The 14,566-nt window shown below is 37.2% G+C and overlaps 1 protein-coding gene across 2 annotated transcripts in view; it reads left to right on the forward strand.

The window, feature by feature from the left end:
- OPHN1 (oligophrenin 1) overlaps window positions 1-14,566 on the forward strand; it is a 486,250-nt gene that overhangs the window by 358,111 nt on the left and 113,573 nt on the right. For both annotated transcript variants that reach the window (XM_028126580.2, XM_088028996.1), the window contains exons 15-17: window positions 7,732-7,816; window positions 12,995-13,053; window positions 14,180-14,285. In XM_028126580.2, the coding sequence (XP_027982381.2) occupies window positions 7,732-7,816; window positions 12,995-13,053; window positions 14,180-14,285 (250 nt within the window). The remainder of the gene's footprint in view (window positions 1-7,731; window positions 7,817-12,994; window positions 13,054-14,179; window positions 14,286-14,566) is intronic.

The following is a 14,566-nucleotide window of genomic DNA, read 5'->3' on the forward strand; positions in this document are numbered from 1 at the left end:
CTGTTGGCCATTGGTATATCTTCTTTGGGAAAAATGTCTATTCAGGTCCTCTGCTCATTTTTTATTGGTATTATTTGGCTTTTTGGTGTTGAGTTGCATACATTCTCTATATATCTTGAATATTATCATATATAGCATTTGCAAATGTTCTCTCCCATTCAGTAGGTTACCTTTTCATTTTCTTTGTGGTTTCCCTCACTATGCAAAAGTTGTTTGTTTTTTTTTTTAATTTTTATGCAGTCCCAATAGTTTATTTTAGCTTTTATTTACCATGGCTGAAAAGACCTATCTAGAAAATGTTGCTAAGGCTAATGTCAAAAAGATTACTGCCTGTGTATTCTGCTGGTTTTATGGTTGCCTGTCTCACATATAGGTCTTTAATGCATTTTGAGTTTATTTTTGTGTGTGGTGGAAAAAAGTGATCCAGTTTCATTCTTTTGCATGTAGCTGTCCAGTTCTCCCAATACAATTTGTGAAACAGACTGTCTTTTTCCCATTAGATATTCTTTCCTCCTTTGTTGAAGATTAATTGACCATATAATTGTGGGTTTGTTCCTGGGTTATCTCTTCTATTACATTGATCTATGTGTCTATTTTTGTGTCAATACCATAATGTTTTTACTAGTACAGCTTTGTAATATAACTTGAAGTCTGAAATTATGATGCCTCCAGCTTTGCCATTATTTTTCAAGATTGTTTTGGCTATTAAAGGTCTTTTCTGGTTCCATGTAAATTTTAGGATTTTTGTACTGGCTCTGTGAACAGTGCTGTTGGCATTTTGACAGGGATTGCTTTGAATGTGTAGATTGCTTTGGGTATTATAGATATTTTAACAATATTTGTTCTTCCAGTCTATGAACATGGAATGTCTTTCCATTTCTTTGTGTCATCTTCAGTTTCTTTCACCAGTGTTTTATGGTTTTCAGAGTCTTTCACCTCTTTGGTTAGGTTTAACCCTAGGTATCTTACTATTTTTGGTGCAACTGTAAATGAGATTTTTCTTTTAATTTCTCTTTCTGCTGCCACATTGTTAGTGTATAGAAATGCTATACATTTCTGCACATTGATTTTGTATCCTGTGACTTTACTGAATTCATTTATCACTTCTAGTAGTTTTTTGGTGGGTCTTTAGGGATTTCTATAGAGAGTATCATGTCATCTGCAAATAATCAAAGTTTTACATTTTCCTTACTAATTCGGATGCATTTAGTTTCTTTGTGTTGTCTGATTGCTGTTGCTAGGACTTCCAGTACTATGTTGAATATAAGTGGTGAGAGTGGACATCCTTGTCTTCTTTCTGACCTTAGGGGGAATAGCTCTCAGTTTTTCTCCATTGAGTGTGATGTTTGCTGTGGGTTTTTCATATATGCCCTTTTTTATGTTGAGGCATGTTCCCTCTAAACCTACTTTGTTGAGGGTTTTCATCATGAATGTATGCTGTACTTTGTCAAATGCTTTTTCTGCATCTATTGAAATGATTCTATGGTTTTATCCTTTCTCTTATTGATGTGATGCATCATGTTGATTGATTTGCAAATATTGAATCACCCTTGCATTCTGGGAATAAATCCCACTTGATCGTGGTGAATGATTTTTTTAATGTATTGTTGGATTCTTTTTGGTAATATCTTGTTGAGGAATCTTCCATCTGTGTTTATCAAAGATATTGGCCTATAGTTCTCTTTTTTGTTTTTGTCTTTATTCAGGTTTTTGCATCAGGGTAATGCTGGCCTCATAGAATGAATTTGGAAGTTTTCTTTCGTCTTCTATATTTTGGAATAGTTTGAGAAGAATAGGTATTAACTCTTTAAATGTTTGGTAGAATTCAACTGTAATGCCATCTGGTCCTGGACTTTTGTTTGTCAGTTTTTTTAGTAATGATTTGATCTCCTTGCTGATATCAGTCTATTCAATTTTCTATTTCTTCTTGCTTCACTTTTGGTGTTTAAGTGTTTCTAGGAATTTATCCATTTCCTGTATGTTTTTCAATTTGTTGGAATAGAGTTTTTTATAATAATTTCTTAAAATGGTTTGTATTTCTGTGGTTTTGGATGTTATTTCTCCTCCCTTCTATGTAATTTTATTTATTTTGGTCCTTTCTCTCTCTCTCTTTTGATAAGTCTAGCCAGAGATTTATGAATTTTATGTATCTTTTCATAGAATCAGCTCCTGATTCATTGATAAGTTCTATTGTTTTTTTAGTTTCTATATCATTTGTTTCTTCTATAATCTTTATAGTTTCTTTCTTTCTGCTGGTTTGGGGTTTTGTTTTTCTTTTCCTAGCTCCTTTAGGTGTAATGGAGTTGTTTATTTGAGATTTTTCTTGTCTCTTGAGGTAGACCTGTATTGCTTTTCTGCACCTGAAAGGTTTTGGACCATTGTGTTTTCAATTTCATTTTTTCCATGGAATTTTTTTTTATTTCTTCTTTGATTTCCTGGTTGAGCCATTCATTGTTTAGTTGCATGTTGTTTAACCTCTATGTATTTGTGGTCTTTCCTAAATTTTCTTGTTGACTTCTAGTTTCATAGCATTGTGATCAGAAAAGGTGCATGGTATGATTTTGGTCATTTTATATTTGTTGAGGTCTGTTTTGTGAGCTAATACATGATCTGTTCTGGAGAACGTTTCATGTGCACTTGAAAAGAATGTGTATTCTGCTGTTTTACAATGGAATGTTCTATATATATCTTTTAAGTCCATCTGGTCCAGTGTGTCATTCAAAGCCACTATTTCCTTCCTTAAGCCAAACAGTTTGGCTGATCTCTCCATTGATATAATTGGGTTTTAAATTCCCCTACAATTACTGTATTACTATTGATAAATTCCTTTAGGTTTGTCATTAACTGTTTTATATATGTGGGGGGTCTTATTTTGGGTGCATAAATACTTACAATGGTTATATCTTTTTGTTGGATTTTTCCCTTTATTATTATATAGTTTCCTTCATTGTCTCTTTTTATAGATTTTGTTTTAAAGTCTATTTTGTCTGATAGAAGTATTGCTACTATATCTTTCATGGTTTCTTTGTTTTCTTTAGTGATAAACTTGGATTTCTTTCTCTTTATTCTTTGCATATCTACTAATGGTTTTGATTCATGGTTACCATTAGGTTTGTATATAACATCTTCTGCCTATAGCAGTCTATATTTAGTTGATGGTTGCTTACATTTCAAACCTTTCTTTACTCATCACTACCCCCCCCATTTTAGGTATATGTTGTTATATTTTACATGCTTTTATTTTGTGACTCCCTTTACTTATTTTTTTTTTACAGAATTACTTATTTTTACTGCTTTTGTGTTTCCTTCTTTAATACTCTCACTTTTCATCTTTCCTTTCCACTCAAAGAGTCCCTTTTAATATTTCTTGTAGGGCTGTGTTAGTAGTCAAAAACTCCTTTAGTTTTTGTCTAAGAAACTCTATCTCTCCTTCTACTTTGAATGATAGCCTTGCTGGATAGGGTATTCTTGGCTATCGATTTTTCCCTTTTAACACTTTGAATATATTATGCCACTCTCTTCTGGCTTGTAAAGTTTCTGTTGAAAAATTTGTTCATGGCCTTATGTAGTTACCTTTTTATGTAACTGTTTTCTTTTCTCTTACTGATTTAATTTTTTTTCTTTATCACTACTTTTTTTCATTTTGATTACTATGTGTCTTCGTGGATCTTTATGCCTCCTGAATTTGGATATCCTTTTCCTTCCCCAGATTAGGGATGTTTTCAGGTATTATTTTTTGAAATAAATATCCTGCCCCCTTTTCTCTGTCTTCTCCTTCTAGGTTGCCTATAATGTGAATATTATTATGCTTGATAGAGTGACCGATTTCCCTAAGTGTATTTTCAATTTGCATAATTCTTTTTTCTCTCATTTGTTCATCTTTATTTACTTTCCATTACTTTGTCTTCTAGGTCATTAATTCATTCTTCTGCATCTCCCTGCCTGCTATTTATTCCATCAATTGTGTTCCTAATTTCATTTATTGTCCTCTTCATCTCTAATTGTTTTTTTTTATATCTGTATTAAGAATATCACTGATGTCCTCCACTCTTAAGTTGAGTGAGTATCTTTATGATCATTATTTCAAATTCTCTATCAGGCATGTTACTTACATCCCTTTTGCTTTGGTCTCTTGCAGTGGTTTTGCCCTGTTCTTTCATTTGTGATACATCTTCTCTCTCTTCATTTTGCCTACCTCTCTGTGTCTGTTTCTGTGTTTTAGGAAAGTCAGCTATACCTATTGCTCTTGAAAGTAGTGGTCAGAGTGTGCACTTTTAACTAGGTGGCACTTGTCTTCCACCACAGGGGATGCTCAGCCACTGTGGAGACTGAAACTGGCCAAGGCCACTGCACAAAACTTGAGTGGACTGATGGGGGTGCAGTGCCATAAACTGTTCACACTGGCCCTCCTCCACTGGGGATGCACATCTGCCACAGAGACTGGAGCTGGCTGCTCCATACAGCATGGTGGGCAGCAGGTGCGGTTTTAACAAGTTGTGTACATCCTCTCTGAGAGGCTGACAGATCCAGGGGTGGCAAGGTTTGCATGTGTCTTCTGGGGGAGGGGATCTGTAGCACTGGGACTGAGAGAGGTCTGGCTGGGGACATGTGCTATGGTGTAATTAAGTTAGGTAATGAGTGCTGGTGCTGCACTAGTTCCCACAGGTGGCTGTGCATTTATGAATTTGGACCGGGAAGGGAAATGTCACCTGCCAGCTCCTTCATTCCTGGAGAAGTCCCTCAAGTGAACTCTGAGATTAGTAACTAATTCTCCCTCTTGTAAGCCCCAGGTGCCTTTCAAACTGCTGCTTCCAAGCTGTATCTCCATGAGCTGTTTGCTGTGCTGTCTCTAAGGATAGGGGCTCAGCTTCCTATTGCCTTCTTAGAGCCAAGCCTGCTAATTTTTATAGTTCCAGGCTTTAAGTTCTGCTGGTCATAAGCACTCGCAAAATTCCGCCCCTCTGATTTTCAAAGCCAAATTCTATGAGGATTTTTTTCCCTTTGTAGGCTCCCCAGTGTGCTAGTCTGTTCCTTGCTCCTCTCTGAGCCTGCAGCTCCCTCCTTCCAGCTTTCAGACCCACAGGGTTTAGGTTCCCACTGAATCCTTGCCCTTCCTACCCTCTTCAATGTGGCCTCTTCTCTACTTTTAGTTATGGAGTTATTCTGCCAGTCGTTGGGTCCTTTTCTGGGTTGTTTGCACTGTGCAAGTGTTATCTAGTTGTATCCTTGGGAGAGGTGAGTAGAGAGTCCTCCTTCTCCTCCATCTCCCCTGGAAGTCCCTACTGATGACTCCTTTTGTATTCTGTATTTTTGTTTTATAAAGTTGGTTGCCATGTTATTTGATATGCAGATATTCATAGCTGTTTTGCTTTCATTTTGAGTAAGGTTTTTAGCATTAAAAGTGTTCTTTGTCTCATTTAGTGCTTTTGGGCTTGAAATCTACTTTGCCTGATACTGATTGCATTTGCCTGGTAGATCTTTGCCCATTCCTAAATTTTCCTCTTTTGCTTCACTTCTCTTTGGCTGATGTCTTTCCATTATGTTTTGCCCTTTCCTTTCCTAGGAGCAATACCTTCCATGACTTCTTTTTGAAGATCACTTAGAACACTCTTCCACAAGTGCTCTGATTTACCCTATTTTTCAGTATTTTTATAGTTTGTTTAGACTTTGTCTTTCTGGTGCTGGTTTCAGATTAATCTTAGCCCTCCAGACCCCTTATTTTCTTATGAATGACCTTTTCCCAGCATTTCGCTTGCTCCCTGCAAATGTTTGTGGAGAAGGAATGTTAGTGATAGCTCCCTGGGATTTAATGTTTATATTCCTACTTTCAAGTGATTTGGAATTTGGGTGTTTTCTATGTTTTTATTATGTGGAGGGCATGGCTTTGTGTAGCCCTGTTTTTCTGGTGGTTCCATGTTGTTTTCTGGAGGATGTGTAGACAGACTTAGATTTACATGGCCAACGTTACCTTGACATATGCATTTCACATATGGTTAAAAATACTTTGTAAATATTTCAATGGCTATAATATTATGGTAAATAAAAGGACCAATATTTATCAGATTACTTCCTTATTATTTAGCATTTAACTTTTTTCCTTTTTTGTGATGATGTATTTGTAGATGAGTCTATTCTAATGTATACTTTGGGTAGATTCGCTGACAGAACTATTGCTTCAGGGTTATAAGTGTTATTAATAATCTTGATGTAATTTGAATCCAGGGAGAACCAATTGACCACAGATGGATTTACTTTAAGCTGCTAAAGTAGTCTCTACCCTTTTATAAGGTCACATCCCTCTTCCCTATGTATATAACAGGATCCAGGTCTGAAATAGCTGGGACCACCAGTGTGGCCATTTCTGGTGAAGAGTGAGAGTTTGACTTCTTCTTTGCTGATTTGGATGCCTTTTATTTCTTTTTATTTTTTAAAGATTTTTACTTATTTATTTGAGAGAGAGAATGAGAGAGAGAGAGAGAGCACATGGGGGGGGAGGATCAGAGAGAGAAGCAGACTCCCCGCTGAACAGGGAGCCCGATGAGGGACTCGATCCTGGGACTCCCGGATCATGACCTGAGCCGAAGGCAGTCACTCAACCAACTGAGCCATCCAGGCACCCATGGATGCCTTTTACTTCTTTTTGTTGTCTGATTGCTGAGGCTGGGACTTCTAGTACTATGTTGAACAACAGTGGTGAGAGTGGACATCCCTGTTGTGTTCCTGACTTTAGAGGAAAAGCTCTCAGTTTTTCTCCATTGAGAATGATTCACTGTGGGTTTTTACTATATGGTTTTTATGATATTGAGGTATGATCCTTCTGTCCCTACACTGCAGAGTTTTTATCAAGAAAGGATGCTATATTTTGTCAAATGCTTTTTCTGCATCAGTTGAGAGGATCGTATGGTTCTTATCCTCTCTTTTATTAAAAAGAAACACAGAAACATGAGTGAATTTTTCTCAGATCTTCACTGTGAGAGCCTGATAGGGCTCCTGGAGGTAAAATTCACAAAAGTGTGCAGGTCCCCCTAGAACCAAGCCCCCTTAAAATTTTTAACTCTCAAACTTGTCCACACTGAGCCTCTATCAAATCAATTGCAGGTTAGGTTTTCCTAACCCTGTAGTGGTTCCCAAGGAGTTTTCTGCTCCTGGGCTTCTGTTCTAGTAAGTTTTGATTTTCTGGATCTGCCAGCCTCTCTCTTCAGTTTTAAGGACAGTAGTTTGTTATATGACCTTAATTCTCTGATGGATCTAAGAGGAGTTGATTTTCAGTTTGTTACACTTTTTTTCTTGTGTGGATGGAAGACATGACTTCCAAGCTTCTTACATGCCTGAATGGAATGCAAGGGAATTTTTAAGACATCAAAGACATGGTCGTTGTACAAAGTTTTCATCTCTTGAAAACTGGGTAGAGTGACTATCATTTAATGTAATGTATTTTCTTTTTCTTTTTCTTCTTTAAAGATTTTACTTACTTTAGAGAGAGAGAGAAAGTAGGGGGAGGGGCAGAGAGAGAGAGGGAGATAGAGTCTCAAGCAGACTCTGCACTGAGCACAGAGCCCAACCTGGCTCTCTGTCCCACTACTCTGAGATCATGACCCAAGCAGAAACCAAGAGTCTGATGCTTAACCAACTGTGCCACCTAGGCTACCCACTTTATTTTTCTTTTAAAGGGGTAAACAGTAAGAACTTTTAGAACATTAACTTTTTTCTTTTTTTTTTTCCCTCAACTAGATCCTAAATGCCCAGGAGATGTTGATTTTCATAATAGTGACTGGGACATTAAGACAATCACCAGCTCCTTGAAATTCTACCTCAGGTATGCCTGATACAATTTGGGACTTTGTTTTTCATAGTTGATGAAATTTGTCTAGGTGGAGATTGGAGCTTATGTGGTCACAGTTTCAGGAGGTTGGAGTTGCTAAAGAAAAAAAGAGTGAAAAGGATTTCCATCAAAAAAGAATGTGTATTGTAAAATTTTTAACCTGGGAATTTAGGCAAGCAAGGCATCAAAATAATAGAATTATTGAAAAATGGCTTTTCCTTAAAGTAATGGAAGTTTTGCCATTGTTCATAGATAGAGTGATGTCTCAATGTGCTCATGAATAATATCAGGATTTATGACAATTCAAGGTTGTTAACATGTTTTGTTGAATAATAACTATTTTGAAACATTAAATTGCATTTGACAAACATAATATTTGTGTCTGTGTGTTATGCATCATATTTCATGCTTTCATCCATATAATAGAAATAAAAAGAACAAGAAAATGCAGTCATACAAATGTTAGAACTGAGTGAATTGAGAGCAATAGGAAAACAAAATTTACCTTATCAGCAAAATTTGGTGATGCACAGTGGTGATGAATATATCATTTAGTTGATTGGCATAAATTTATATTATGTAAAAATATTTGGGACATATACTTTTTTTGAGGGGGGACATATACTTTTTAAACTCATTCATTTCTTACTATTCTTTATGTCCAATAGTATGTACCATACATTATTTACTAAATGTCTTTTTTTCAATTATTGTACTCTTTAGGCATTTAAGATAGATGTTTGAATATCATTAATCCAAAATAAATTGGGTCCCAGATATTGCTGTTAAGTGACCTTCTGCTGTAGTATCATTTTAGAACTTTATATAAACATGAATGCTCTTTCCGGCAGTATTTCTCTGGCATCTGCCAAAGAAGAAATGTATTGTTGTTAGAGGGTTTATACTGTACTAAGCAGTGTTCTAGTTGCTTACATTGATAATATCATTGTTTTGTTTTGTTTTTTTACAATAATACTGTTAGGTAAGTGGTATCATACTAATTTTACAGAAGAGGAAATTGAAAGGCACCTCCTTTCCTGTTAAGTAATATCCATGCTCACAGCTCATATTATTTGAACCTAACTATCTCTGACATATAGGCCATTGGTATTGGAACATCTTCTTCCTGTTTCCCACCCTCAGGGGCTATGACCTTCTTGGAGTTGCTTGGGTAATTTTAGTGAAGACAGAGAGCAATATACTATGCATACTTTTAGAAGACTGGTGGTGATTAGTGAGGGTAAATGATTCTATGTCTCTAGCCTTTTTCAAAGCAGTCAATTTTTTTCAAAGATTTATATAGGTTAAGTACCTCCCCACATTACATCTTTCCCAACTCATCCCATAATAAGCAGTGTGGCCCTTTTGAAAGATGGGAAGATCAAGCCTGAAAACCTGAATGAGCAATACCTCCAAGAAAAGATTTGTCCTTAAGACGTAATGTATGGGCATTTAATATGCACTAGCCAGTTAACACCCTTTAGGTTTCTCAAATACTTTAGTATTTTCAGAGAGGGACTATTCATCTGTGTTATATATACCTAACTCGCCCCTTATTCCAACATTTCCAGAAAAGTACCCTAAAAACTATCCTTTCTCTCTCTAATATCTTTAATCTTTCTTATTCAACTGGCTCTTTCTTCTCAGCATATAAATATGCTCCTGTAAAGCACATCACTTTGACCTGTGTCTTTTTTCATAAATGAATAAATTCATTCTCCCATTTCCTAAATTATTCAATAAACATTTCCTGAGTATCTAGTCTATGTCTAGCATGGTACTAGGCAGTAGGTATACAATTGTGAATAGATGTGGTCTCTAAATTTGAAAAAGTTATAGTCCAGTTAGGAGAGCAGAAAAAAACAAATAATCATACAAATATCACAAACCATAATAAGTGCTCTGAAGAAAAGGTGCAAGGTGTTATGAAGACATATATAGGAAGACTTGGTTTATTCTGGTTGTTTTTTGAACTGAGGTTTGAATTGTAACTTAGAGTCAGCTGAGAGGTGGCAGTTCCAGACAGACAGAACTATATACGCAAAGGCCTTGAAGCATGAGAGAATGACCCCTTCTACATGTACCAGTATAAGTGGTGTGTTGTAGTATAGAGAGGGAAGGAGAGATATTAGGAGCCAGATCATGCAAGGTTGTATGGGATGTTTTAAGAATTGGGGTCTGAATTTATTTTATTTTATTTATTTATTTGACAGAGAGAGAGAGAGAGAGACAGCGAGAGCAGGAACACAAGCAGGGGGAGTGGGAGAGGGAGAAGCAGGCCTCCCGCCAAGCAGGGAGCCTGATGTGGGGCTCAATCCCAGGACCCTGGGATCATGACCTGAGCCGAAGGCAGACGCTTGATGACTGAGCCACCCAGGCGCCCCATTGGGGTCTGGATTTATTTTAAAAGGAATGGGAATAAACTGAGAGATTTTAAGCAGTAGGTTACATGATGAGATTTGCATTTTGAAAAAAACATATAGAGATCAGATTAGAGGGAATCAATAGGTAGGTAGAGATAGAAACCAATTAGTAGGCTATTGCTGTGGTGCATGAAAGAGATGATGCTTCTGCTTGAACTAAGGAGTAACAGTGTAGATTGGTAGAAATAAGCATACTTAAGAAATTTAGGGAGTAAATTTAGATATGAGAATGGGGGAGATGGAGATAAAAGAATGACTTCCATGTTTATGGCCCATACAACGAAATGGTGGCCATATATTTACTGATTTGAGAAACACAAGACAAAAACTAGATGTAGGGGAGATGACAAGTTGGGCTTTAGATATGTCAAATTTGGGTGTCTGAAGAAATCAGGGCAAGATATTAAGTGAGCAATTGCATATATGGGAATGAACTCAGAGAAGAAATCTGAGCTTGAGCTAAAAATTTGTGAATCATTGAAAATATATATGGTAATTGGGAGGAAGGAGCTTGGATGAGATTGCCTAATAAGAGAGATACTTCATGCCTTCCTATCCAAGCTTCAGTATATGAAGTAATCTACACACAGTGTCTCTACTTCTTCTTTTTTTTTTCTTAGATTTTTAAAATTTATTTATTTGTCAGAGAGAAAGAGTGCATGGACAAGCAGGGGGAGCAACAGGCAGGGGGAGAAGCAGGCTCCCTGCTGTGCAAGGAGTCCGATGCTTGACTTGATTCCGGGATCCTGGGATCATGACCTAAACTAAAGGCAGACACTTAACCCCCTGAGCCGTCCAGGTGTCCCAGTGTCTCTACTTCTTAATCTCCCAGTTTGCTCCTTAACCCATTGCAGTCTCCCTCCCAACACTTCTCCACTGCAGCTGCTCTTGCCAAGGTCACTAGTGACTCCCTCAGTGCTAAACACAATGTACAATTTTCAGTCTTTACTTGATTTCTTTGTAGCATTTGAAGCTGTTAATGAGCCCTCCTTGACACTTTCTCCTCTTTTGGATTCTAATATATCACTTGCTTTTGGCTTTCCTCGTACCTTTTTTGACCATTTTTAGCAGTCCCCTTTATGGACTTTCTACCTGATATTTTCCAGGATTCTCCTCTCTTTTTCCTATAATGGAAGGATGGAAAATTCAAATATCCACAGGGTCCAGGACACGAAAATGAATGAAGCAGACTACTTCCATATTAAAACATTGCATATTGAACCTGTATTTGCATAGTGATCCCTTTGTTTATATATAATCAGCAATAATATTTACTTCCACAAATAACCATATGGGCCCAATATAGCCAGATCTTTCCATTTTTCAGTAGAGGTAGAAAATATGGATCTTTTGTGAAATATCTCAAATTTTTATATTCTGATAACTAATACAATTCCATGTCTTTTTTAATACACTATTCTGGACAAATAATAAATGGAAGGCCCCGTGTAGCTGTTGGGTGAGTTGGCCATCTCTCCTTGAGCCGTGGTATCTGTTCTTGTGGTTTTAACCACTCACCTGTGTTCATGGTTTTAACCACTCACCTAGGTTTATGATTTTCATATTTACTTCTCAGATCTAGAAGGGCATTCCATCCATCTGCCTGATAGACATCTCCCTTTGGCTATCCCAAAAGTCCCTCTGGCTTAGCATCTCTACTTCCTTCTGAATCCATTTCTATTCTATCCAGTCTCATAAACCAGATGACTTTCTCCCTCACCAGTATACCTGTCATTGAAGAAGTTCTGTCTTTAATGTCTTTTAAATAATTCTCCTCATCATTTCTTTCTATCCTTGATGCCACTGTTTTTGTTTAGGCCTTTATTATCTCTCAACTGGACTACTACAATAATAATAGTGGCAGGCAGTATAACAGTGATTAAGAACATAGACTCAAGACAGACTGCCTAGTTCTACCACTTACTGGCTGTGCATGGTCTTGGATGAATTATTTAACTTTTCTGAACTTCAGTTTCCCCATTTATAAAATGGATATAATAACAATATCTACCTTACAGGGTTGTCATGAGGATTAAATTAGTAAATATATGCAAATCACTTAGAACAGTGAAGCATTTACTATTATTGTAAGTGAATTATTTTTTCTGAGCTATGCACCACCTATCTTTATTTTATCATCACACTGGTCCTTTTACATTGTAAATTTTGTATATGGCACTCTTCTCAACTAGACTATTAGTTCCTTGGCGGTTTGGGGTCTGTCTTACTCATCTCTGCAGCCTCAATATCTGGCACAATGTCAGGTACCTGTAGGTGCTCAGCCAATATTTTTTTACTAAATAAAGAAACCTATTGGGCCTCAGTTTTCTCCTCCATTAAACTGGGATTTGAATAAGTGCTCCATCTCACAGGATCATTGGAAGGATCAGATGGGAGGACAGATATGAAAACACTTTGAAAACTAAGGAACTATCAAACTGCAAGGACTTTATAGCAGCATTCAGAGTGGGTTCACTTTGGAATTTTTCAGTACTGGTTTGTGACTCCTTTCACTTTTGGGAACTAATTAGAGACCCTGCAGGACTAATTGGCTTTTACTTTTGCAGGTATTCTATTGAATTACTAGTAAGTAGCATTCCTCTGACAATGTTTCAGGTGAAGAGAGAAATGTATGTAGTCACACACTAAGCTCTAGGGATCAGAAACAAGCCTTGCTGTCCACAGAACTGAAAATCTAAGACCCAGCTATTCCCTCCCCAAAGGAACTTACAGTCTTCATTAATTTCAGGAATCTCTCTGAACCTGTCATGACCTATAGACTTCACAAAGAGCTGGTCTCGGCTGCCAGTAAGTATTTATGTTACTAGTTAATTGTGTTGTCTTGGCTTTTTAATAATGTTCATAGCAATGAACCTAGAAAAATGAGAGAAAGTGAGGGGAAAAAACAAAACATACCCATAGATTTTTGTCCACTGCCAAATGAGAGTATTCTTGCTTGCTGTCTAACTCGAGTGTTATATTACTTTTCATAAATCAATGTAAGTTGAGTAGGTTGGAGAAAACTGGCTAACATGAGGATGTGACAGGTGTGAGGGCTTTATTGACTGAATGTGCCTCTTCAATCAGAATAAGAGCATTGGTTCACATAACTAGGGGGCACCAAAATGGTTCCATAATAGTTGCTGTTTTAGATTTTTTCATAACTTTGCCTTTTCAAATGCTTTTCATTTGTGCTATGAATTATTACTCCTAATCTGTTAGTGCTAGAATCACATTTCCTAGATGATAAAAATGAGGGTGAAAGTGGAGCATTGCATGGGAAATACGGCATATAGAATCACTCCAAAATGTGGCAGCTGAAGAAGTATTAAAAGTTTTGGCTGAGGCCAGTATATGAGTATCCCTCCCTATCTCTACATGACCCTTCTCCTGCTCTGTGCTCTCTGTGGTGTGCAGGAAAAAGACTGAGAAGACTTGACCTCATAATGAATTTTTGTTGAGGCAAGAGACCTTTGGTCTTTACTCTGAGCTCTCTCAGTGATTTTCACATAAACCCAGAGGTAGCAGTATACCTCCCAGCACCACAGAAAGATGGGTGGGCAAGTTACATGTGGAACTTTAGGGACAACCTGCTATACCTAGAACTCTGACTTCCTCAGAGATGGTCTTATATTCTCATCTTTCTATTCTCTCTCTTTTTTTTTTTTATTTTTCTAGGCCTATTTCTTTGTTTTTATCTCTCTTTTTGTCTTTTATCTCTCTTTTGGTCTCTTTTGTCTTTTATCTCTCTTTTGGTCTCTTTTGTCTTTCTCTCTCCATCTCAGTGTCTTTTTTTCTTGATCTCCCTTTGCCTGTTTATCTCTCTGTCTCTTTTCATCTCTCTGTGTTTCTGATTTTGTGTGTGTGTGTGTATGAGAGTTTGCTTGATCCAGTTGCCCAAAAGGCAAAACTATTTCTCTTTGTTCTCTCTCAGAGTCCGACAACCTGGATTACCGGCTGGGAGCTATTCACTCCCTGGTATATAAGCTACCCGAAAAGAACAGAGAGATGCTGGAACTTCTTATAAGACACTTGGTCAAGTAAGTAACTTCTGGGTTTTCAGGAAGAGTTTCTATTAGAGGACTGGCCCACAGGGTAGCATCGCAGAGAAACTGTTTGTCATCTCCTTATGTCCCAGCCACCAACTGTTTCATCCTGGACAGTCTGAGTGCTCTATGAAGAAGGTGATTTTGCCTTGGCCCTTGTATATATCCTCCCAGAGTCATCATGCATCTCAGTTGAAGAGTAATACCGGGTAAAATGGGCTGAATGCAGGCTTTGCAGTCAGATAAACTTGGTTTTAAATCCCAGTTGTACCATT

The sequence above is a fragment of the Eumetopias jubatus genome, unplaced genomic scaffold (genome assembly GCF_037043125.1).
Source record: "Eumetopias jubatus isolate StellerSeaLion01/CBP00866 unplaced genomic scaffold, mEumJub1_p1.0 scaffold_11, whole genome shotgun sequence".
Classification (NCBI taxonomy): Eukaryota; Metazoa; Chordata; class Mammalia; order Carnivora; family Otariidae; genus Eumetopias; species Eumetopias jubatus.